This window comes from Colobus angolensis, unplaced genomic scaffold (assembly GCF_000951035.1).
Source record: "Colobus angolensis palliatus isolate OR3802 unplaced genomic scaffold, Cang.pa_1.0 Scaffold11, whole genome shotgun sequence".
Classification (NCBI taxonomy): domain Eukaryota; kingdom Metazoa; phylum Chordata; class Mammalia; order Primates; family Cercopithecidae; genus Colobus; species Colobus angolensis.
Window position 1 is genome coordinate 14,222,063 of NW_012112030.1, and position 27,242 is coordinate 14,249,304.

The following is a 27,242-nucleotide window of genomic DNA, read 5'->3' on the forward strand; positions in this document are numbered from 1 at the left end:
TGGGGCATGGTGGCACACACCTGTAATCCCAGCTACTCTGGAGGCTGAGGCAGTAGAATCACTTGAAACCAGGAAGCAGAGGTTGCAGTGTGCAGTGAGCCAAGATAGTGCCACTGCACTCCAGCCTGGGGGACAGAGTGAGACTCCGTCTCAAAAAAAAAAAGCAAAAGAAGATTCGATTTTTATCTTGATCTGTATTTTTTAAAAATAAACTGTATAAATCTTCATAGAGTAAATTAAAGAGGAAATTTTACCTGTGTATACAAAAAAACACTATCTACGCACATATTTGTTTGGAATACATGAATAATATTTCTATTCTTTTTCTTTTTTTAATTTTATGAAAATTTTTAAAGGGCTGATGTATAGTAAAATAAATTATTACTCTAATTAATGTTTTCTTTTAATTTTCTAACCATCAATAAATACTCCTTAGTTTGAATTCCCATGGAAAATTTCTATAGCCAAATAAATACAGATAAAGCTATATGTATAGGGCTTGCATTTATATATGTGTGTCTATATGTAGATAGACAAGGATAAATATATATATAAATATATACATAGGTGTATAAATGCAAAATATAAAATATATACATATGTGTACAAATGTAAAATGCATATGAATATAAAAAAGTGTGCATTTATGCATGTGTGTGTGTTTGTGTATGAATGATCTAACTAACTCTCCTTTTTCTGTCTCTACATAGTACCTATGTGCGAGTAAAAATAGAACACTTTTTAATATTGTTATATACAGATAGATGTGTATATATGTACATATAATTATAAATATAAAATAATGCTTTTCTGCAAATGTTCCTATAATCAATAAGTAACTTAGGGCTCTGATGAAGGAAACAAAATCATCCCAGCCATTCATTACTGGAACAAACTATAAAGGGCTGGACACAGGGGAAAATATGAAGCTATTCCTCTCTTAAGGAATCCATGGACCAGTCAAAATTCTTTGGCAAGAGGCTCCGGTATGATGTCTTATCTCATGACAAATTACATCTTTATTGTAGATTTTCTTAGGGACCTAGTATATAAGTTATCTATTAATACATAACAAATTACCCTAAAACTTAGCAGTTTAGCACAACAAACTTTGATGAGTTCACATTCTGAGGCTCAAGAATCTGGGAAGCAGTTTTGCTGGGTGGATCTGGCTTAAGGTTTCCCATGAGTTGCAGTCACACTGTTGACTGAGACCACAGTCATCTCAAGCTCACTGGGACTGAAGAATCTACTTCTAAGGTGGTATTGATGTGGTTATTGGAAGACCTCAGTTCCCCATGGTGTATAGGTGTGGGACCCTCAGTTCCTTGCTACTCAGTTTTCAACAAATGTCCTCAGTCCATAGAGTTGGCTTCTCCCAGAGCAGATGATCCAAGGAATGAGAGCGAGTCCATGAGCAAGGGAACTCCAGAGACAGAAGGGACAATCTTTGTAATCTAATATTGGAAGTGGTATACCACTACTTCTGCCATATTGTACCTTATGGGGAAGCGTGATACAAGGGTTCAAATACCAGGAGGCAGAATCATTGGGGGCTTTCTTGGAGGCAAGACACCTGGGAAGACACTAGGCCAGAGGTATCTCCAAAAGCATACGCACTGACAAACTGAGGGGGGTAAAATAACAAAGTGATAGCTTTCTAGATGGCTTTAGTCAAAATGACCATAATTAATGTCAGCAACTGAAACTAATTTGTTAAAGTACAAACTTAAGGTAAATACTCTACAATAAAAAATAGTGAAACATTCACCATCAAATCTGAGTATTTGAAACTGAATTATCATCTACTCCATAGATGCCTTCAAGGAACACCCCACTCAAGCTGTCAAAGACAAATGAGAATGTATCTTACTTAGAATAATTTGATTAAACAAATTCTTTCCTTGATTCATTATACTAATTAAGAACTCATTCATATTTATTCTAAATTTCTCATTATAAAGAATAGAAATTTAATTACTTAACTTTATCCTCTCTACAGATCGAAAGTGCCTTTATCTCACTCAAAGGTGAGATAAATTTATCGTTTTGTGTATATATTTCATGATGCTCATTATCTTAATAATAGCATATTATTAGTTCTCCCCCAAATCACCTTTTACAATGTCCATGTGACCATGCACATTTGTATGTAAGACTATGGTTTTTAAAACTCTAGTACCCAAAACATGTCCTGGCTTGCAATAGGCACTCGACAAAGATTTGTTAAAAATGTTTGAATAAAATCCCTTGAATAGAGAAATGAGTCATACTTGGTGTGTGAAAGTTACATAAGTCTCGAGAGCAGGAATACTTAGTCCATGCCATGGTTATTACTGAGAGCAAAAATATAAGCTGAGCTGAAAACTATAAAGAAGCAATGCCCATAAAGGAAGGTAGACCAGGAGATATTCCAAGGAAGCCAAGAAAATACTACAATAGAGGTACAAAGCTAAGTGCCTGAGGTCAAGAGGGCCAGCATCAGTGAAAGTGAGTCCAGAGCAATTAGTGGCAGTGTAAGAGTGGTTGACTAGACAATTGTTAAAATGATTGTTAGTAATGATTAATAGGAGTACAGCAGAATCATATTGTTATATGAGGAGATCGTTAAAAAGTCAATAAACACTATTTTTAAAAATCCCTTAAGTCACTCATAAAGTATGGTATCATTACTTGATAAATAGAATGCAAAAATAATTATGCAAAAAAGCATAATGTGTACAGTAATCCATATTATGTAAAAAGCATATCTATGCAAAAATGATTGACAGCACTGTCAATTATGAGATACTGTGTGCACAGGGGCAAGCTGAAATTCTTTCTTATCAAGAGAATGCCCTTTTTATGGGGAAGATTTGAATGGCATATAGAGGTTTCTTGTCCCATAACCTTTGCCATTAAAAGGTACATGTGTGCAGTTTATGTCTTCCATTCATGTCACTAAAGTCTAATCTATAAACTTGGCTTATCATATTAGCACATTAAGGAATGTGTGGGAAACAGGCACAATCTTTCAATATAAATACTGATGCATATACCAACCAAACATTGGCATATAGACCAACATAATGGACTGTGAACTAAGAGCATCATTAAATATAAAGTCCTGACATGATATTGAAATATTCAATTCACCAGAAAGATGTAACAAAGTAATAACATTGACAGAAATCCAAAGAGAGTTTGATGGGGCTAATATGATAGTGGAGGATACCAATATTCCTCTCTCAGGAATTAATACATTAATGAGAAATTAGGAAGAATATAGGAGTGAGCCAATATAATTAACAAGCTTGACCCAATAAATATATATTGTATTTACAGAAAATGATTGGGAAATACGAATTCTTCTCAAGCACATATAGAATATTTATTTTAGTGACCAAATGTTAAATAGTAGGCAAATTTCAAGTAACCCATATAATAAAGATCTCATCCACTTTCTGAAATGCAATTTAGGAAACAGTAACAAAAGATAAATATATTCATAAATTTAAGTATGTACTTTTAATTTTATTAATCAAGGAGTTTAGGAAACATTATAACTTAAAGGTAATAAAAATATATAATAAAACATATGGAATGTGGTCAAAGCTATTCTTAAAGTGAAAAATACAGCCTCACATTCATAAATTAGAAATAAAAGACTAAAAATTAATGTGGCGATCATGTCACCATTTCCTCTGTGCCATTTTGCTTTGTTTTGTTCAGCTTATAAAAATCAAGGATAATAAAGAGGAAGAAAAATCTTCTACCAGCATTCTGGTAGAAGAACAACAAACAAGTCCTAGATCCTCTGATTCATCCTCATCATAGTACTTACTATTAACTGAGCACATTCTATGAGTTTTGCACTGGGAAAAATACTTTACCTGCATTACAGTTGTCCCTTGTTATCTGCAAGGGATTCGTGCCAGGACCCCGGAGATAACAAATGTCACAGATGCTGAAGCTCCTTACACAAAATGGCACAGTATTTGTATACAGCACATGCACATCATCCTGTATACTTTAAATCATCTATAGATTACTTATAATAGTGCAATGTAAACTATGTGAATACACTCATGCATAGCATATGACTTGGGGAATTATGTTCTGAGAAATGTGTTGTGAGGCAATATCATGTTATAACCACCTGCAGTCTTGAGGACAGTAACATACTGTACAGGTTTGTAGCCTTTGAGCAATAGGCTATCCCATATACCCTAGATGTGTAGTAGGCTGAGCCATCTAGGTTTGTGTAAGTACACTCTGGGATGTTCACATAACAATGAAATCACCTAATGATGCATTTCTCACAACATGTCCCTTTGTTTTATTTTTATTGTCATTCCAAAAATATTTTTGACCTGTGGTTGGTTGAATCTGTGAATGCATAACCTAGGGATACAGAGGACCAGCTCTGTTTTATTTAATCCTCACACCAGTGACACAAGAGCACTATCATACCCATTTTGCAGATGAAGAAATTACAGTTCTAGAACTAATCTGCGAGAACTCCAGATGTCCTCTTTGTACTCTAAAGTCCCTTCTGTTTACCACAGCAGAAGTGAGTATACTTCAATATACTTCATCCTTAACTGGTTACTAGAGTTGATACTGAAACAGGATGGTTCCCATGACCGTTTTACAGGACTCATGAAGGGGTTGGCTTTTTTAGTCAGCCTACAGCTCTCAACCCCTCATGGGAGAGGGGAACACGCAGGTGAGTGGGTGCAGGGGCCAGGACAAGTGCTTCTGGGTGCCGGCAGGAGTAGAACTCTGTGTAGCCCCATGGCAGTGTCTAGGAGGGGTACTCAAAATCCCTGGAGCCCCAGAAGGCATCTGTTACAGTGCTCTTTTGGCTTTGCCATCCGCAGATGACTTAAGTGTTTAACAGCTCAGTGTGACAGCCCTCTGCATCCCGAGCTCTTGTTCGGCCTCCAAGAAGAATCAGGTCACATGAACAAATCGAAGATGGTAAATGCAGGAGATTTCATTGCTAATGAAAGTGGGTCTCAGCAGGATGGAGAGCTAGAAAGGGGATGGACTGGGGAGGTGGTCTTCTTCTAGAGTTCAGCCATCCCCGGCCAAACTCTTCTCTGAGGTCCTGCCATCAAGCCACCCCTCTGAAGTCAAGCTGCATCTTGCTGATGTCAGACTGCTGCTTCTCTTCTTACTTTCTCTGCCATTCTGCTGCTCTCCCACTCTGCCACTCCACCGCCTGGCTGCTTTGCCACCCCTCTGCCAATGGAGCCTGGGGTTTTTATGGGTGTAGGATGGTGGGTGGGACAGGCTAAAAAGCAACATTCAAGTAGGAAAACAGGAATGCATGTTCTCACTTTGGGCCACAGGTCCAGGTGTGAGGGCTTCACCAGGGACCCTACCCTTTTCAGCCTGGTATTTTCCTGCCTTCTGTCCACGTCACTTTCCCCCTCTGAAGAGGCACATCTTAGTGCCATTAGAATATGGAAGATAACCAATCTTAGCTACTTCCTGCTGACAGAGGGCATTGTTTTTGGGGAAAACGGCAGTCAGATTCCTCCCTAAGGTCTACCTAAGGGTCCCTGACAAAAGGGAGCCATTGTCCAAGACTCCAATTGCCTGACCGTTCAGAGTTTGATGGCCTCTAGGCAAACAAGAAAAAAAAAAAAAAAAAAAACTTTTACAAGGTTAAGTATTCATGAGTCAAATATGTGTATTATACAAGGAAAGGATCTAGTGCCAAAGATTACAGAAATAAGAAATGAAATATGCTGACAACATTGTACCCCAAGCTGTTTCACTTTGGTGAAAGAAATTAAACCTTGTATGGGAGCAGTTAAACTTTATAAGAGAGATAACTATTCTTGCCACATCTGTAGCAGTCAACAGGTGCACCTTGAGAATTCTGGGGTTTGTAGGCTTGCATGGTGGCCATTAAAACTTCTGCCTCTTTCTTGTGTCCCCCCATCTCTATTGTAAAAACTGAGTTGGCCACTTTCAAGACGTCCTCTAAAGTACTATCTGTTCCCAGGGCCTGTTTCTGCAGCTTCCTCCGTATATCAGAGGCTTTCTGAGTATAATAAATGTATCCTTTATGGTTAGTTTTCCCTCACCAGAATCAGAAGATGGAGATGTGTGCTTTACCAAAGTCTCTATTAGCCTTTCCAGAAAGGTATTGGGATTCTCATCAAATCCCTGGTCTACCATAAATAGCTCGATATAGTTGAGAGGCTTGGTGCAAGTCCTACCTAAATCTTCCATTATGCACACCTGAAAGTGTCTCTTCTTCCATTCTCCCATCTCATCATTGAGATCCATTCCAGGGTCATCCATTGGTACTGCACCTCTTTCATTTGGATAAAGTTTGGCACCTTCCCTGATCATGTATGTGATACAAAGCTCATAACCAAATCACTCTGTCACTTGCAGAGCAGTCTGCTCCTCACTGTTAGTCAGGGATTGATTCAAAAGTAACACAACTCCCTTCTAGGAGAGTTCAAGTACTTGGGTTACATTCTGGAAAGCCTCTATATATCTGTCAGGGTCATCTGAAAACTTGCCAAGATCTCCCTTAGTTTGCCTTAAGTCCTGGAGGTAGAAGGGAACCTGGACCTTACTGGGGCCAAATTCAACAGGCATTTGTTGGAGGGGCACAAGTGAGACTAGGGCTTGTCCAGTGTGAGTATTTCTAGGAGGGGGCAAGCAGGAGAGAGGATGGGGAGAACCCGGAGGAGCAGGGCTGAAGGGATCTGGCTCCCCTGCCGGAGGTGCCTCTGGGATTTGTTTCTTTAGTTCCCTGAGATTGCCCCTGGCAGCCTCTCCTGAGATGGCCAATAGGAGGGGTGGATCAATTCCACACTGTTGGCAAAGGTCTGGATTGCCCTGCAAGGTAAAGAAAGCCTGTGCATATGGGGTCTCAGACAATTTGTCCTTGCATTTACAGAAAAGTTCCAACTGCCGGATGGTATCAAAATGAATGGTTCCTTCCTGAGACCAAGCCAGTCCTCATAATTTGACCAAACCTTTGTGCAAATGGCTAAGAGGCATTTTTCCTCCAGATTCTGAGGGTCAAAGAGTCCCAGTGATTCAGGATGCACTCCAGAAGAGTATAAACTCATCATGGCGAAGACAGTTGGTTACCCATTCTGAAAGACAAGGAAATAGGCATCCCTCATTTCCCTTCCTTATTTCGGCAAAAACTCGGGTGTGAGGAAGGGAAGCAGGCATTGCCCCTTTCTCTTCTGTCTTCTTATCCTCAAGTCCTGGTGACCTTAGATGGATACCACCCACAGGTGCCATTGCAGCCTGCACCCATGAAGCAGGGAGGTCCTAGAGAATAGGAATTTTCCGCATTCACTTATGCCCATGCCTGCATTCCCCCTACTGTCAGCAACCTTTGAGTTTCCCGGTCCTTATCTGTGCCATGGAGCATGGCTTTCTGCCATGACATGGAGGCTTAATTAGCAGGAATTGGTCCTGCCCATTTACATTGTGCCTGTTTCCTTGTGTGGATCCCTCAGATCTTCTTTTCCTTCCTAGGGCCTCAACCTGAAGTTTGGAATCAAGTTGCGGACAAAAAGGTATCTCAAGGTCCATTTAGATTAAGTCCCAAATGGGTCCTGCCAAATTTGCTGTTATCAGCCAGCAGGGCTCATTCTTCTGTTGCCTCCCTATTGTAAACAGAGTGCTGAGGTAAGAAAACAAACCTCTCACTTAGAAAAGAAAAAAGAACAAAAACAGTTTAAAGGGCAAAGGGGAGTGGTCCAGGGAAAGAACCTCTTGCTCTCTACAAATAGGTTCCTTTAATCATAGTATGCCTCCCCCAGTTCCAACCGGGCTGAACTCCTTGGCCAGGGGAGGTAAGAGTCTATGGGCTTGTGGCAGGAGGGGACGGCCTGCAGAGAGCACTGGCCAGCCGACTGCATGGGGTCCCTGGCCCCAAAGACTACCCTAGGGCCTGGGCAGCATGCACAGCTGATTCCCACCACCCACTTGGCTATTGGGCCCAGCACATGCATGCTACGGACATGCCCAGGCACCCAAGCCTGGAGGGCAGGGGATGAGAAAGGAACCGCCATTCATCTGCCCATCCCATTCACACATGTGTGGCCACTGGGGTTTGGGGTCACACCTCTAAGAACATACGGAAATCTTATTGTTCTGAGTTGCACATCTGATGGCTGGACCAAACATACATTCTGCCTAGTATCATTGCTGCAGTTTGTAGTAGAACCCTTAACATTATAAAAGAAGAGCTAGGAGCCATTTCAAACCATAAAAGAGGGAAGGAAAGATATCAAAAGAAAACTTTGGGGGTCTTGGCTGATGCCTTGACAGACACTTGGGGAACAGGTCCATTCTTGTGGCTTTCTGGCAATACTGAGGAGTGGCCTTGGCAAGAGGCCTTCAGTTTCCCCAGGACTTTATTCCAGTCCTACATGACAACTAGACCTCCATGAAAGGAAACAGAGGCAACATTCCTTTTTCTACCCAACATTTCCTCTTTCCTACCCAAAAGAAAGAGAGAGATGGCAGGGCTGCATCCTATCCCCTGCAAATAGCATAGCTCAGAGGAAAGTCTGAGGACAAGGAGAGACAAATCCACATTTTGCTTACCCTTCTGAAGTATCCTGGGCAAGCCCCCAGATGAAACAGGACAGTTCCCTTGATCCCTTCACAAGATTCATGAAGGGGATGTCTCATTTACTTAATCCATAGCTCTCAGTGCCTCACAGGAAAGGGAGCATGCCAGGTGTAGGGGCCAGAACAAGTGCTTCTGGGTGCTGACAGGAATAGAACTTCATGTAGCCCCATGGCAGCATCTAGGGGGTACCTGCAATCCCTGGCACCCCAGAGGGCATATGTTACAGTACACTTTTAGCTTTGCCATCCACAGACAGCTTAAGTGTTTAATAGCTCAGTGTTACAGCCCTCTGTACCCTGAGCTCTTGTTTGGTGTCCAGGAAGAATCAGGTCACACGAACAAATTGAAGATGGTAAATTTGGGGGATTTCACTGTCAATGAAGTGGTTCTCAGTGAGATGGAGAGCTAGAGAGGGGATGGAGTGGGAAGGTGTTCTTGCCCTGGAGTTTGGCCATCCATGGCGGAAATCTTCTGAAAGGTCCTGCTGTTAAGCCACCCCTCTGAACTCAAGCTACTTCTTGCTGACCTCAGGCTGCTTTTTCTCTTCTTTCTGCTTCCCCTCTGTCAGTGGAGTCTGCGGTATTTATGGTTATAGGATAGGGGGTGGGGTGGGCCAAAAAGTAACATTCGAGGGGGAAAACAGGAAGGCACTTTCTCACTTTGGGCCTCAGGTCCAGGTTTGAGGGTGAGGCTTTGCCAGCGACCCCGCCCTTTTCTGTCTAGTATTTCCCTGCCTCCTGTCTGTATCACTACTCTTTCATTCTAATTGTCACATTAAATTGTTAGGCAATGGTACATATAAAAGATCAAGATATAACAGCTATAAAAACTAAAAAAAGATATCACACAATGTTAAGAACATTTTGTTTTAGAAGACCTGTTTGCTTTTTAGATATTATGTGGGAAAATTTGCTACTTGCAGAGAATTTCTATTATATATATACATATGTATGTAATATTTTAAATTAATGTTGCTTTTACTTATTAAGATTTTTTACAAGATTTTATAGTTTTGTCAGGAGGGGTGCGTGTGTGTGTGTGTGTGTGTTTAATGTTGGAAAGTTCATCAGATATTGTGTACAAACATCTTTTACATTTAAGTTAAAAACATAGTATGTACTTTCTAGAACTGCTATGAAATATTAGGACTATTGTTAGTTATCCTATGAGTTCATTAGATGTTTAAAAATCTAATGCATGTAAATTCTCTTTCGATTTAAAATTGCAAAGTGAATAAGTATTGTTAGAAACTTTGGCTCCAATACCGAATTTCACATTAGAAGTTTATACAAAAATCTAGTCCTAAATAATTTGTGTTTACCAGAACATTAGCATATTGTTTCTTCTTTTTCAACCTTTTAAAAATTGTGGTAAAAATATAGAAAATGAAATCTACCCTACTAAAAAAGTTTAATTGTAAAGTACAGTAATGTTAACTACATGTGCATTGTTGTATGGGAGATTTGTAGACCTTTTTCATCTTGCATGGCTAAAATTCTGTACCCATTACTCCTCTACCCCTTCCTTTTCTATCCCCAAGTCCCTGGTAACCAACATTCTACTTTTCACTTTCATGAAGTGGTATATTCAGTATTTGTCTGTCTGTGATTGGCTTATTTCATTTATCTATCCTTTTCTATCCCCAAGTCCCTGGTAACCAACATTCTACTTTTTGCTTTCATGAAGTGGTATATTTAGTATTTGTCTTTCTGCAATTGGCTTATTTCATTTAGCATAATGTCCTTAATATTCATCCATGTTGTATTATGACAGGATTTTCTTCTTTGTCAAGATTGAATACTATATCATTGTATGTATATACCATGTCCTCTTTATTCACCCATTGGTGGATATTTAGATTTTTTCTACATCGTGGCTACTATGAACAATGTTGAAATGAACATGGGAGTTCAGATAGCTCTTCAAGATCTTAATTCAGTTCTTTTGGATAAATACCCAGAAGTAGGATTGCTGGATTATATGGTAGTTCTATTTTTAATATTCTGTATTCCATTTTTTTCTGCTCTCATATTTATTATGTCTTTTCTTCTGCTAACTTTAGGCTTAGTTTCTTTACCAAACTAACATTTGCCAGTTCTGCTTACCAGAAGTGGTCCGCTAGGCACTTGCGTCTGCACTTGACTTTATGCCAGCAAGCTGGGATTCTTACCCATTTAAAATGTAAGGATAATTTGAGATCATTTTTACCCCAAGATGTCTAATAATTTATGATCATCACATTGGATGGGGCATCTTAACTCAGCATTTGGTTCATCTCACAGCAGCAGTGCTGACCATGAATGTATCAAGGAAAACAGGTTAGAAATCTGACTCTCAGGACCCACTTAATTAGAAAGAGACCAAATTCTGAAATGGTGTCATACCTTCCTGCCACTGAAGCAGTCAGGCAAAAAGACATGAAAAAACTTAATCCAGTTAAGAAGAATGCCAGGAAAAAAGTTAACCAAAAAAAATTCCTATCCTCAGCTGATCAGCATCATCAAAATCATTCCATCCCACAAAATCCTCATCTCTTCCAGGAACCAAAGAAATAGCTTCAGCCTTGATTCTCATGACTTGATTATAAATTGGTAATGTTTACAACCACATTGTAAAATGGGGGCTTTGGAAAATTAGACTCATCATTGTAGTCAAATACACCATACTCTCTGCAGAGTTGATGCCATAAGGTGGAGGAACCTCACCTGAAGCCTTCTTAGGTTCCTCAGGCTCTTCCTCATTCTATAAATGTTGGTACCTGCTGCTGCAGACCACCTCAACTGCCACTGGTGCCACTAATGCCAACTCCGTGGTGCAGCAGGCTACAGGGAAGGTAGGGCGAGTGAGCAAGCTGAACAGGTGCAGGAGCTGCAGCCTGGGAGTGCTGAAAGGCTGGAGGCAAAAGGTCTCAGATGGATCTCAATGGCAGCCACTGCACCTGGGCAGGATACTCTCCTCAAGTTGTAAGCCCTGCCAATTCTGAGATGTTTTGTAATTGCCCTTTTGATTTCTTCTTTGAACCGTTGGTTTTGCCCGGAGTGTGTTGTTTAATTTCCACCTATTTGTGAATTTTCCAGATTTCTTCCTGCTATTGATTTTGAATTTCATTCTCCTGTGGTCAGAAAAGCTAGTTGATATTATTTCAGTTTTCTTAAATTTGTTGAGATTTGTTTTGTGACCTAATATGTCATCTAGCCTGGAGGGTGTTTCCTGTTTGCTTCAGAAGAACATGTATTCTGCTCCTGCTGAGTAGAATGTTCTGTATATATCTGTTAGGTCCATTTGGTCTATAGTGTTGTTCTAATCCTCTGTTCTTACCTTCTATCTGGATGTTCTACTTATTAAAAGTGGGTTATGATGTCTAGTATTATTGTATTGCTGTCTATTCCTTCAACTCTGTCAATGCATTATATGTTGGGTGTTCTGATGTTGGGTGCGGATATATTTAAAATTCTTGTATCTTCCTGGTCAATTTACCTTTTTGTCATTATGTAATCTCCTTTTTTTCTTGTTACAGTTTTTTACTTACACTTGACTTTCATGGTGTAAGCATAGCCACCACTGCTCCCCTTGGTTACTATTTGCATAGAATAGCTATTTTATCCTTTCATTTTTGACCTATTTGTGTCCTTAAATCTAAATTGAGGCTTTTGTGAGTAGCATCTAGTTGGATCTTATATACTTTTTGTCCATTTAGCCATGCTGTTGGTTAAATGGATAATGTCTTTTGATTGGGGAATTTAATCTATTTGCTTTTAAAGTAATTGATAGTAAAGGACTTATACTATTACCACTTTGTCAATTGTTTTCTGTCTTGTAGCTTCTTTGTCTTTGCCTCTCTGGGCTGTATTTTTTGGTGTTCATAGAGTTCATAGAATTTTTTTTTTTTTTTGGTAATGACTTGCTTGGATTTTTTTGGTAGTGACATGTTTTGATTTTTTTCTTGTTTATATTTTGTGTATCTTCCACAGGTTTCATTTTGTGTTCACCATGAGTCTAATACAAAATATCTTATATTTATAACAACCTTCTTTAAGCTGTTAACTTAAATTCAATCATATACGAAAACTCTGTGCTTCTATTTCTCCTCCCACCACATTTTATGTTATTGATGTTACAAATTACATCTTTTTATATTACATCTCCATTAATATATTGTTGTAGCTATATTTGTACTTTTATCTTTTAAATGCTATACCAGAGTTAAAAGTAATTTATTTAGCACCATTACAGTATTGCGTATTTGTCTATATGTTTACCTTTACCAGTGAGTTTTATACTTTTAGATGCTTTTGTGTTTCTCTATAGCATTGTTTCACTTCAATTTGAAGGACAGTGTTTAGCATTTCTTATGAAGTAGGCCTTGTAGTGAGGAACTCCCTCAGCTTTTATCCATCTCATAAAGTATTTCTCTTTCATCATTTTTGAAGGATGATTTTATCAAATATAGTGTTCTTTAATGACAGTTTTGTTTTTCTTTCAGCATATTGAATATATTATTTCTCTCCCTTCTGGCTTACAAAGTTTCTTCTGTAAAATACACTAACAATCTTATGAATGTTCTCTTATACATGATTAGTCACTTTCTCTAGCGGCTTGTGAAATTGTCTTTTTTCTTTGACTTTTTATAATTTGATTCTAATATGTCCCTGTGGGGTCTTTTTGGGGTTCTTTTTGGGGTTCTTCATAGTTGGCATCCAGTGGGCTTCCTGAATCTGGATATTCATTTTCTTCCCCAAATTTAGGAAGTTTTTGACCACTACATTTTCAAAGGAGCTTTCCTCCCTCTTTTTTTTTTCTTTTTTCTCTTTCTGAAAAATCTCATAATGATACATTGATATATTGGCCTGCTTGATGGTGCCCATTATTCCCTTTGGCTTTCTTCAGTTCATTGTGGGGTTTTTGTTGTTGTTGTTATTGTTGTTTCCATTTTTGGCTTCTCTGGCTGGATAATTTCAAATAACCTGTCTTCAAGTTCACTGATTATCTCCTTTGCTTTATGAAGCCTGCCTCAGAATCTCTTTAGTACATTTTTCAACTCAGTTATTGTATCCTTTAGCTCCAAAATTTCTATTTGATTATTTTTATAATATTTTCTATATCTTTGTTGGTATTCTCATTTTATTCATCCATAATTTTTCATTGAGTAGCTTTATGATGGTTATTTTATTTGTCATATAATTTATATATCTTTATTTTCTTAGAATTGGTTTGTTTTGTTCCTTTGTTTCTTTGGCTAGGTCATGATTCCCTGTTTCTCTGTGTGCCTTATTACCTTGTGTTGGGATCTGTGCATTTGAAAAAACAGCTAACTCTCTCAGTCTTTATGGTCTGGCTTCACACTGAAAAAAAAAAAAAAAAAGCTTCAAAAATAAGCCTGGCTGGATATTCTGGGTGCCTTCCAAACTTTTTATATGAGTGCATCTTTACTCTGCTTGTACTTATAAATTTGCAATTAGAGGGATTTTGCTGGTTTCTGTCTCATGAAGCTCGTGTTTTCTTGCTTTTTCTGGTGTCTGTCTGTGGTACTGCAAGTTCTCTGAAATTTCTATGAGGTGATCAGATTATTTTGTTTTCAGGAGTGTGCTTCTAAAGCATGCTGCATCCCGTCAGTGCTTCTAGTTGGATAAGACAGAAACCAGTCCCTCAGGCAAACTCTTTAAAAGCTGGAGTGTTGGACATATGCTCCTTTATTCCTCATCATATTCCCTGACCAGGGAGAGGCTGACAAGGTATATAGGCTTTGTCCACTGTATCATAGGACATCTGGAATAATAGGAAGCCGCCCAACTTTTTTTGTTCTCAACAGTCTCCAGGCCTCTAGGGTATGCAGGGTCCTGTCAGTGCTCCAAGACAGACAAGACAGAAACTAGTCCTTCTGATAGTAGCCCCAAAACTGGAATGATGGACACATGAATCAACTCTTTTCCTACCCAAGGAGAAGCCATAAATTGCAGTTTTAAAAAAAATCATTCTATGCTGAGTTATGGAGAGAAGCAATAGCAAGTACGTGCTAGTAAAAACCATCATCTTTGTTTTCAGTGGTCCCTAAACTGGTGACATTTCCTGTCAGCATTTATATCCAGGAAAGACAAAAGCTAGTTCCTTGGGTAGCCTTGATGGTACTAAGTCTAAGTGTTAGATGTATGTTCCCATATTCTCTTTCCCTCCTTGATGGGAAGCCAGAAGTTGAGAGTTTCTTTCTGATCATGCCACCCTGTGCCAGGGAAGAGGCTCTGGTAAGTGAGTGCCACAAATTTTTCTGCCAACTTTGACGTGGCTGGTTTTGAATCCACCTGGGGTACAGGAGCCTCTTAACTGGTTTCTGGTTTTCTTACAAAAGGAATCAGTCAGCATATTGTTGAATTTTGCTCTCCATGAATAAAGGAAGGTCTTACAGCCTCCTATTCCACAGTCTTGTTGACATATCCAGCATAAATTCTTAAAGCAATTTTTAAAGCATGCTTTATGCAAGCAAACATCACTTTATCACTTGACTTTTGACTACAAAAATAATTGACCCATATAGAAAGCTAGTTCCTTTAAACTGCTAAGCCTATTGAATTGATGTTGTTTCTTTTTAGCTGCAAGGCATTTTCTTTTACCTGTTGGCTTACATATGCTGGAAAGAAGCTATGCCAAGTGAGAAACTACAGAAATATTCCAGTCAAGAAGTTATTTTTTTTCTTGGTCAATTGGAATGAAACGTAAGTTTAATCTTTACTCTGTCTGGATTATTTATCTAATAAAGGTCAGCTTTTCCCCCTTTTTTAAAAAAGCAAAGGATGTGATTAAAAAATATGCTGCCAGTTGATTTGATTCAGTGGTATGATAAATATGCTAGGGAAAATAGATAACTGACTGTTCAATTCAACAGATTAAAAGTCCATTTAGAAACCTAGACAAGTGTCCAATTCACATTATTGAACTGAGAAAAAAGGAAAATTGAAAAAAGAAGAAGACTTATTAATCATTCACACACTGTGCATATCAGGAATATGCTGTCTTTGAGGCAGGAGTGGAGGGAGTCCAGGTATAACAAAGAAAAGATAGCCCTCCTGATAATGTGGGTAATGTCCATTTTCTCAATTTTCTCACATACACTGAAGTACAAATTTATTTAAGCAATCAAGTTTTTTGACAATAAACATCTATCTATGTGTAAGCTTAATTTGGGGTGACTGATTCCCACTTCCTTCTTCTGTAAAGACTTGTTAAATCAAGAAGATAAAGTACCTTCCTAACATTATCACTGTCTTTCGCCACTTTTTTGCTCTCTGCACCCAACTTAAGCCCTCCCTTTACTGAGATCCCCAGACGGCTCATCAGCCTCATTCACCGCTTTTCCATGGTTACTGCTGCATTTCCTCACTACTCTGCCAGTCATTTCCCCGCAGTCTCTATTGCTTCACTCAGATCAATATTCTTCTCACCTCAAGCAGAAGAAAATTCCCGAGCCTACTTCCCCTCAGCTCTTTCAGATGATCTGGCTTTCTTAGAAGATAATTTGACTCCCCGTATGATGCTTTTCCATTAATAAATAAGTGTCAGAATTTGTAGAAGAGGATTTTGTTAGATCGCACCATCTATTCTACTCTTACTCTTACCACAATCAACGGAGACCGTATCCTGAAACATGGCACGTGACCTTCAATTCTCGCATACTTCATGGCCCCTCCCATTCCAAACTAAATCTGCCTTCTTATAGGACCATGACAATCTCTATCTCCCCTTTTTGGATAAGGTTCTTTATTCCTTTGACGAAAGACCTGACATTCAATAATAATATCCCTTTTTCTTTCATGGAATCAACTCTGCTTGTAAAATTTTTCAGTAGCTCTCCAATTCTTATAAGGCAAAGTAAAAATCATTTAGCAAAGCACACAAGGCCTTTTGTGGTGTGGCCCCTACCTGTATCTTTACCGCTAGAATTAACCCCATTTCCCGTTCTTGCTATCCACCAGTCATTGGCATCTTATCTACTTACCCTAACTATCCCTTTACTGTCCACCAGTCATTTTTTGCATCTGATCTACTTACCCTAAGTATGAACTGAGAAGTCAGGCCTCTGCCAGGGATCCTCCATGTGTCAGGAGCACAGTGTTACACTCGCCCATCTGGGAAACACGTAATTATCTTTCAGGATGCATCTTTTACCACCTGTATAAACCCTTCCTGTATCATTGGGCAAAATTGTCCATCTTTTCTTGCCTTGCTTGGTGTAACCTGTAAATTTATCTTATGGTACCTACTGTTTGTGTAGATTTATGTATGCTCCTACCAAATGATACAAAGATCGGTTTTTAAAAAAAAAAAAAATTTAGTCGCCAGCAGCTAAAACAGCACTAGACAAAGAGTCCCATAAGTGTTATTGGGCAAATCAATACATTTTGTATAACAAGTGACTCCTTTAAAAAGTTATTAACCAAGCCAGGTGCGGCAGCTCACGCCTGTAATCCCAACACTTTGAGAGGCTGAGGCGGATGGATCACTTGAGGTCAGAAGTTTGAAACCAGTTTGGCCAACATGGTGAAACTTCATCTGTACTAAAAATATAAAAATTAGCTGGGCATGATGGCTCACACTTGTAATCCTAGCCACACGGGAGGCTAAGGTAGGAGACTTGCTTGAACCCAGGAGGCAGAGCTTGTAGTGAGCCAAAATCACGCCACCCTGGGCTACAGAACAAGTCTTAAAAAAAAAAAAAAAAAAAAAAAACTGTTAATCTGCTCAATCCCTAAAATTATTCTTCTGATTTAATTAAAAGTAATTTCTGGTTGTTTTAAAACATCAGATTTATTTTCAACTCACACACTTATGCCATCATATAGATAATTCAAGATAAAAATCTAATTCTAAACTCAATTTCAAAGAAAACATTTTGAATGCTAGTTCTGACACTTACTGATTAACTTGGACCAGTTCCCACAAACAGAAAGTGTCAGAGCTAGCATTTAGACCCACTGTGACTCCTAAGCTGATGGTTTCACTGTGACTTACATACTTTTTCTTACAACATATAAAATCTTGACAAGAGTATTTACATCCCATGAATAGTATTCAAGTTTTAAGTTAAGAAATAAAATAATAACAACCTCTATTCTACTCCATCTTCCTGCCAGCAGCTACCCCATTTCTTTTCTCTACTTTGTAGTGACGCCTTCTGAATAACTATCTATATTCACTTTATTCAAGTTTTTTTTTTCTCTCTGCTCTATAACATACTCCAATCAGGCTTTCATCACCTCTACTCCACTGAAATTGTCACCAGTAAACTTCATGGCTGAATCCAATGTTTGTTTCTCAATCCTCATCCTACACGACCTATCAGAAGCTTTTGGCACTGTTGATCTCACCCTCCATCTTAAAATTTGCTTTCCACATGGCTGACTCTTACCTCACTGGCCATTTGTTTTCCATGTCCTTTTCTTCTCCCAGACTGATTCTGATCTTAGCCCTTAACTCTCTTCTCTGTTGTATACATCATTATTCCCTCACTTTTCTCTTATAGTTGTATACCTTTAAATACAATTTAAATGCCAACAGCTCCCAAATTTATATCACCAACCCAGGCATCAGTCACCAACTCCACACTTACAGAATCAATATATCCTAAACTAAATTTCTGATCTTACATTTCAAACCACTCCAACCATGGATGGCCACTCTGGATGATCAATTCTAATTCTGGTTGTTTAGATCAAAATCCTTAGCCTGAATCTCATTTCAGACCTTAATGGCTCTCTTCTCAAAACATATCCAGAGTATGTTCTCATCACCTTCAATGGTCTAAACAACCATCATCTCTCCTCTCTATACCACAATAGCTTTATAATGGTCACCCTACTTCTCTTACACCTTCATAGTTCTTGCACAACAGCTAAAGTCATCTCTTTAAAATATCAGTCAAGGCATGTCATTCTGCTGTCTAAAAATCCTGAACTAGCTCCCCATTTCACTCAGTGAAAAGTACTTGCAATGGTCTACTGTTTAGTGTTTTCATTTTGTTTCAGTATTAATAGGAGAGTTCTAAACAATGTAACTTTCAGCCAGGTGCAGTGGCTCACTCCTGTGATCCCAGCACTTTGGGAGGTGGATCATTTGAGGTCAGGAGTTCGAGACCAGCCTGGCCAACATGGCAAAACCCCGTCTCTACTAAAAATACAAAAATTAGCCAGGCGTGGTGGCCTGCACCTGTAATCCCAGCTACTTGGGAGGTCAGGGCAGGAGAATTGCTTGAACACCGGAGGCAGGGGTTGCAATGAGCCGAGATCGCACCACTGCACTCCAGCCTGAGCAACAAAGTGAGATTCTGTCTCAAAAAATAAAAATAAATAAAAAAATAAAATAAAGGAAAAAAATAAATAAAAGTGTAGCTTTCAAAATCTCTCATTTTTCACTCTCAGAAGCTTACTCTGGTTTTAGCAAAACTATTTCATATACAATAAAACGATTTTAAGAAAAATTGTAATGATTGCTCATTCTTAAATGTAGTGAGGCAAAACATGTGGTTAAAACTTGAGATCGACACCTGTTCCTTGGTTTAAAAAAAAAAAAATCTGTTTCCACTTACTGTCTCTTTTTTTTTCTTTTTTGTCTGAAAGTTTATTCCTTTGATTTTTAAGTAGCCGTACAAAAGTTAAAAAAATTTTCAGTGAAGGTGAGATTATTCTGGCTTTAAAAATTCATAGGTATTAAAGAATGAATAAATAACTACTTGGGAAGCACCTATTCTTATCCTAAAGGAATTTATTTTTATTAATAAAAATGACAGAATGGAGATTGGCAGTAACTATCCACTGTAACTTATATAATTTCTTTCATTCTTGTTATATAAAAAATAAACTCACAAGTGAAGTTATACATGAAGAAGCCAGACTTAATGGGAAAAAAGGAACATTCTAGATCATGTGAGAAATAAAGTGAAATTACAGTTTTCATCCTAGCACAGAAATATGAAAGCTGAATAAAAAGTCAATTATAGGTGAAAGAAAGAACATTAAAGAAATTGCTGTGCATTCCACAGGATCATCAGCATTTTATGTCAAGTTTCAGAGCTTCTTTTAAGCTGAGAAATATGTCCATATTACCTTAAATGAATATGACAAGTATAAAAGAATTTGAAAGAAAAGAAAGAGAGCACTTTTAGTTTTGGATACCTAAACATGTAGGTATCCAATTTAATATTTTAATCTAAAATTTGACAATCTTAACAATAGAAGATTCTTCTCACTCTAATATTTTATTTTTCTCCATTAAGTCTAGATAGACTTATGTATTTGTCAGTTCTCACACTGTCATAAAGATACTAGAAGAGACTGGGTAATTTTTTTTTTTTGAGATGGAATTTCACTCTTGTTGCCCAGGCTAGACTGCAATGGCGTGATCTCAGCTCACTGCAACCTCTGCCTCACAGGTTCAAGCAATTCTCCTGCCTCAGCCTCCTGAGTAGCTGGGATTATAGGCCTGCACTACCACACCCGGCTAATTTTGTATTTTTAGTAGAGACAGGGTTTCTCTATGTTGGTCAGGCTGGTCTCGAACTCCTGACCTCAAGTGATCTGCCTGTCTTGGCGGGAGTGCTGGGATTACAGACATGAGCCACCGCCCCTGGGTGAGAGTGAATAATTTATAAAGGACAGATATTTACTTGACTCACAGTTATGCATGGCTGGGGAGGCCTCAGGAAACTTAAAATCATGGCAGAAGGGATAGGAGAAGAAAGTACCTTCTTCACCAGGTGGCAAGAAAAGAGAGAGAGCAGGAGAAACTGCCACTAAGAAAACCATCAGATCTCTAAGAACTCACTCACTATCATGAGAACAACATGGGGGAAACCGCTCCTGTGATCCAATCACCTCCCCCCAGGTCCCTCTCTCAACACCTGGAGATTACAATTCAAGATAAGATTTGGGTGAGGACACAGAGCCAAATCATATCAACTTACATTTCATCTGTCTACAAGGAATGTGTTTTTTACAAACCAGTGTGCTAAATGCACAATGGCTAATATAAATTATTATAATACTGATTGAATAAATGAATATAATGCTGGTATACAACCTACAATTTGCCATATATTGTGTTATATAATAGCAGTTCCATTTTGTGAAAAAGGAAAAGTAAGACTTAGAAAGGTTAAATGCATTACTTGGAAAGACTAAATGCATCTTAGTCAATAAGGTCATTTTTTGAGCGTAGACATATCCAAATCTAAACTTGGACCCATCGTCTCCACAGACAGTTTATGTATTAGCATCTCACAATTATCATTAACTCAATAACATCATACCCTAAACTGTACTAATTATTCCCATCCCAATTTCCTCTTTCTTCTATGTTCCCTATCAGTTAAAAATATCTGTTGTAGGTGCTGGAGAGGATGTGGAGAAATAGGAGCACTTGTACACTATTGGTGGGACTGTAAACTAGTTCAACCATTGTGGAAGACAGTGTGGCAATTCCTCAAGGATCTAAAACTAGAAATACCGTTTGACCCACCATCCCATTGCCGGGTATATACCCAAAGCATTATAAGTCATGCTACTATAAAGACACATGCACACGTATGTTTGTTGAGGCACTATTCACAATAGCAAAGACTTGGAACTAACCCAAATATCCATCAATGATAGACTGGATTAAGAAAATGTGGAACTCGACTGCTCTGGGGGATTCGTGCGCTGTAAGAAGCTGCGCGGCAGCGCGGTGAGGTACCTCTGATGAAATTATGACCAGGTGGGCCCGAGTTAGTACCACGTGTAACAAGAGACCCTTGCCTGCAACATCATGGGAGGACATGAAGAAGGGATCCTTTGAGGGAACAAGCCAAAACCTACCAAAGCATAAACAACGTGAAGCTAATAGGCTATCCCTCAAAAATGATGCACCCCAAGCAAAACATAAAAAGGACAAAAAGAAAAAGGAGTACTTAAATGAAGATGTGAATGGATTCATAGAATACCTAAGACAGAATTCACAGATGGTTCATAATGGGCAAATTGTAGCAACAGACAGTGAGGAAGTAAGGGAAGAAATTGCAGTTGTTTTAAAGAAAGACAGTCGACGGGAAGGAAGAAGATCAAAAAGACAAGCGGCAAAGAAAAGTGCAATGGTGTGTTTCCATTGTAGAAAACCTGGTCATGGAATTGCAGATTGCCCTGCCGCCCTTGAAAATCAAGACATGGGCACTGGGATATGTTACAGGTGTGGGTCCACAGAGCACGAAATAACCAAGTGTAAGGCTAAGGTAGACCCGGCTCTTGGCGAATTTCCTTTTGCAAAATGTTTTGTTTGTGGAGAAATGGGGCACCTTTTTAGATCTTGTCCAGATAATCCCAAAGGACTCTATGCTGATGGTGGCAGCTGCAAGCTTTGTGACTCTGTGGAACATTTAAAGAAAGATTGCCCTGAAAGGCAGAATTCAGAGCGAATGGTCACAGTTGGTCGCTGGGCAAAGGGAATGAGTGCAGACTATGAAGACATTTTGGATGCACCTAAACCGCAAAAACCCAAAGCAAAAATACCTAACGTTGTTAATTTTTGATAACAACTAGCACTATCGTTAGTTACCAACTCATCGTTACTTTCTAAACCAGGCCCACGTCACGAGTTAGAGTTGAGCTCCCCTGTAGCCAGGACTGTACTGTAGATATCAGTATGATCTGGGTGTGATGGAAAACAATTTTGTTTGTTCTGTCCATCAAATTGTACTTCTACCACTGTTCAGAGAAAATTGAAGAATAAGATGATTAAATGAATTCTCTAAAAGAACACATTTTAAGAGACAGAACTTAGGCATAACCAAGTAGTTGTATACCTGATTGTAACAATCATCTTTTATAAAAGCAAAATTATGCATACATGCAAAACACCCCTAAACAAAGGGTACAAATGAATTTTTGGTTATATTGTTTTCTTGGCTCAAAGTATCAATTTATTATTATAATAGAAACTTATAAGTTGCTAGAAAGTCTATATTTTTTAAATATGGAATAAAAATGCATTTCTATTGTGGGAAAAAAAAAGAAAATGTGACACATATACACCATGGAATACTATGCAGCCATTAAAAAGGATGAGTTCATGTCCTTTATAGGGACATGCACGAAGCTGTAAACCATCATTCTGAGCAAACTATCACAAGGACAAAAAACCAAACACCGCCTGTTCTCACTCATAGGTGGGAACTGAACAATGAGAACACTTGGACACAGGGCGGGGAACATCACACACTGGGGCCTGTCATGGGGTAGGGGGCAGGGGGAGGGATAGCATTAGGGGATATACCTAATGTAAATGACGAGTTAATGGGTGCAGCACACCAATATGGCACGTGTATACATATGTAACAAACCTACACGTTGTGCACATGTACCCTAGAACTTAAAGTATAATAATAGTAAAAAAAAGAACTTATGAACACACAGAAGGAAAGAACAGACACTGGGATCTACTTGAGGGGGGATGGTGGGAAGAGGGAGAGGAGCAGAAAAGATAGCTATTGAATACTGGGTTTAATGCTTGGATGATGGAATAATATGTACAACAAACACCATGGCATGTGTTTACCTATGTAACAAAACTTCATAGGTACCCCCAACCTAAAATAAAAGCTAAAAAAAGAAATTCTGCAAATAAAAATATAAAAATAAAAAAAAAATCTTTTGTAATCTAGAAACTAGAATTCATCTTTAATTCTTTATTGTCTTATTTCACTGGTATGCCAACAGTCAGACATTAGTTATGCTTTTTACTTCTAAAGTAGCTCTTTTGTCTTTCATCCTGCTCGCTGCTCTATGACCACACTGGATCTGGATTTGATTATCTCAGTGGACACCATGAGAAGGAGAGAGAGATGTACTTCCTCAAATTCAATTATGATCATTGACTTAACTTAACTTCTCCTTATCCCCAAGGTTGGATGCTGTACAGGCACTGAAAAAAAGGAGTCATCAATGTTTGATTTGAAACCCAGGGTAAAAACTCTCCCTTGTCTCCAGATTAGAAAGCCAATTCCTAGTGTGAGAAGATGCTTAATATTATCTGAGGCCTCAGCTGGGTGAACCTCAGTCAGCACCTTTCAGTTGGACAATAGGCTTTGGTCATCATTGGTACTCTAATAATCACCTACTGCTCAAACAATTTTACATCAAAGTTCAACCAAGAATGACAAGACCAGTAGATTCTGTGTATTTCCCTCACACCTCATGGCCATCAGGTATCATCCCATAAAGCTGCTCAGTCACTCTTCAAGTCTTTCCTCTTTATCCTTCCCATTCATCAGTGATTTATCTCCCATGACTCTGGCCCTGTCTGCCAAACTTTTTTCCAATTTTCTCATTCCTCTTTAGCATTCTTACCTACTAGTAAACATATATCCCCATCTCAGCTCCTAGAAAAAAAAAAACATTTCTTTCATCTCTTGATCTCCTGAGAAAATTGAAAGAAACAAATTTCTTTCATCTCCTGATCATATAATTCTATACAATTCAGATGACTCCAGCAAAGAATGAAAGGTACATGTCTCCCTGCCCCTATTAGGGATGTCAGATCACAATCTCAACTTTCTATCAAAAGCCCCTTCTCAAACAATCACGCCCCTTATGTATACCTCACCCAGTTTTATAGTAGTATTTATGACCTTCTGGACACTTCCTTATGTATATTGATGCCTTCAACCCAAATTTGAGTTTTTCTCACTGTCAAAAATTCTGTGTCTATCCTTAGCCAGTTTTATTTGCTAGTATCTATGATCCATCCAGTACCTGAGTTCAGAGAGTCTTGACCTTATCATATCCAGAGATTGTATATGTGTTACATTTCAGTGACCATCCCACAAATTCCTAGGACCTCATCATGATCCAGAATGGTCCACATTTAAAATGGCAAAAAACTCTCTATACTTTGGCTCTTTCAAATATTTCTTTTTGACTTTAGGGAAAAGTTCAAATTATTTTGCCTGGCATATAGAGCTCTTAAGCATTCTGGCAACCACTTGTCTTTCTAATTACATTCTCCATAATTTCCCCTATCAACTTGACTTCATCTTTTGTTCTAGCCACAATGAACCATTCACCATTTATCAGACACACCTAGTCGTTCATCCATATATGCCCCTGTCTGTGCTTTTTCCTCTTTCTGGAATATTATTTTCCAAATCTCCACCTCATTATAGCTAACTTAATCTTTCAGAATCATTTTGAGTTATTTCCTGCCACCTCCAACTCCCTAACACAGTGTCTTTCTAAGTCTGTTTTTCACCTGTGCTTGCAACAGATTAAGAATAAATGTTCAAGTTATTGTAACTTTTAAAAATATACCTACATGTCAACATGATCAGGAATAAGTTTCATCAGTTAACAAAAGCTCACTATTCTACATATTTCTGTTGAATTTTCATTTTTACAAGATTAAACAAAAAATTTCAAGAGGCAGCCTCAATTCAAATAGTTAAATATCTTTGTCCCAGACCAGTACATTATAAGAACATTTTCATTAAAATATCAGTACAATTGGGTAGGTAATGCTACTTCTTTCTTTTTTCTTAGGATCAATTTTCCCCTTGAAATAAAGTCACTTCCAAGGGAATCCATGCTCACTGTAAAACTGTTTGGGATTGCCTGTGCAACCAACAATGCAAATTTACTGGCATGGACTTGTCTTCCACTGTTTCCAAAAGAGTAAGTGTATCAATTGTGAGTAATAAGCCTATCATTTCAATAAAACATTCTTAGAAGTAAATATTTTGGAGTATATGGCATAATGAGGAAATCAAGACATTTTATTCTAAAATGGACATAGTTCAATATAAATCATGACTGCTGAAAGCAGAATTGAAAAGTAAAATTGTAGAAATGGCTTTCAAAACAGGACTCATGCTGAACTTGTCAGCGGGGTCATTTATAATGAAAAGGTATTGGCATGACCAGTCTCAATTACTTTTTCTTTTCTGACCAACTGATTTCTTTGGAATTAGTAATTCAAAATGATTTGGATTAATACTGTCATTTAGAAAGAATGTAAGTCATGGAATTCCGGCTAAAGTAAAATTATACAAGGTAACTGGCTTACTGACCTTTTCTTGTCAAGAAGAAATATTTAGTAACTTTAAGGTGATATTTTTCAGAAAGCTAGGTCAATTATAAGTTCAGATATTCTCTCAGAACTAATGATCATTGCAAAATGAAGCATTGGTTTAACCATAAATCTTGGAAAATATTAATATTCAGAATACTTAATAAAATCAATTACATGATGTTCTATGGTATTAAGGAAAAAATATTTTTTAAAAATCAACCATTTTTCACATGGCTAGTCTTGCTTCAGAATCAAATTACAAAATTCAGGACTTTCAAAAAATCAGCACATATATTGTAATGTTAATATTTTTATAACATATGTTTTTCCCTCTGCTGTTCTAGAAAGATATGGTGATACAAATTTTTTCTAAAGTTATTAATTTTTATTTCCCAGACCTAATCAATATAAAAAATTATTATCAGCAACCATAATAGATGTTTCAAATCTTCTTTGTTGGATTAATTCTTACGTAAGCTCTGTGTGTGTGTGTGTGTGTGTGTGTGTGTGTGTGTGTTACTCTGTTATTTGTTTTCATGCTTTAGCCCATTTCTATACCATTGTTCCTTGAGGACAGGGAATGTATTTATCTTTGTCATATCTATCATCTAACGTAGCACCTCATATAAATAAGCAATCAGTACAGGTTTGTTTACTAAATTGAATTGAGGGAAAAAAACAGTCCCTATAGAGGAGATAAAGAATGAAATAAGATTTCAAGGTCTATAAGAAACAGTTTATCCCTAAAAGCAATACCTAGTGCTGTTAGCAGACATCTCAAAGATATGATTTGTATGCTAAGAACTTTATTTTTAAGAACTTTTCTTTTCTTTCTCACTAGGAACAGCTATACAAGTGTCCTTCCTTCTCTTGAGTGAGTTTCCTTAAAGTTTCACCTGCAGTATTTGTAAGATCTACCATTTTTTGTAGAATATTTCTAGCTAGTCACTGAAAAAACAAAAAAAGGTTAAGTCCATTTTACTCTCACATCATGTAACACATTACTTGCACATAGCAATCAATAAACACTAAACATACAAGAATTTAGGAATATTTTTGTCTTTAAAACTAATCTTCAAGGCATTTTTCCAGATGGTTTTGATAGTAAAAATACCACCTCCATGTTGTTTTGTCAAATGTCACTTACCATTGGTAAGCATGTTATAGGTGAGTGGTCAGAGAAGATGAGCATTTGTGAGAGATGGCATCTGGGACTGATCCTAGGTGGCATTTGTTTTAAGGGGATATGTCAAAATTGTAAATAATGAGACTTCAAAAAACACAACTCACTTCAACAATTACTCAATAAGGATTTCTAAATATTTTTCAAAATTGCCCTGTTTCTCCTGAAAATCAGAAAATCTGCTTTTCTCCTGTGGTAGACAATTTAAGGAAATACAGATATTTTTAAGAAACCAGAAATACGTCACATGGGGCAATTGGGAGGCTGCAAAGACTCCACTTTGCTCATTGCTTCAAGTTACAAAGATTCTAACTCAATTTATTTGATGCAGATATTTCCAGATCACAGCAAATTGGTGACTTAATTTCA

The 27,242-nt window shown here is 37.9% G+C and overlaps 1 protein-coding gene and 1 pseudogene across 4 annotated transcripts in view; both read left to right on the forward strand.

Annotated features, from left to right (window-relative positions):
- The window catches only part of PIK3C2G (phosphatidylinositol-4-phosphate 3-kinase, catalytic subunit type 2 gamma), a 382,509-nt gene that overhangs the window by 64,260 nt on the left and 291,007 nt on the right, over positions 1-27,242 (forward strand). For 2 of the 3 annotated variants that reach the window (XM_011954723.1, XM_011954742.1), the window contains exons 11-12: positions 15,196-15,318; positions 25,162-25,293. In XM_011954723.1, coding sequence (XP_011810113.1) covers positions 15,196-15,318; positions 25,162-25,293 — 255 coding nt within the window. The remainder of the gene's footprint in view (positions 1-15,195; positions 15,319-25,161; positions 25,294-27,242) is intronic. The other variant, XM_011954732.1, reaches the window with a different exon arrangement.
- Positions 21,274-22,157, forward strand: LOC105520789 (annotated as a pseudogene). The gene has a single exon (XR_001003185.1). The product of XR_001003185.1 is annotated as a zinc finger CCHC domain-containing protein 9 pseudogene (transcript).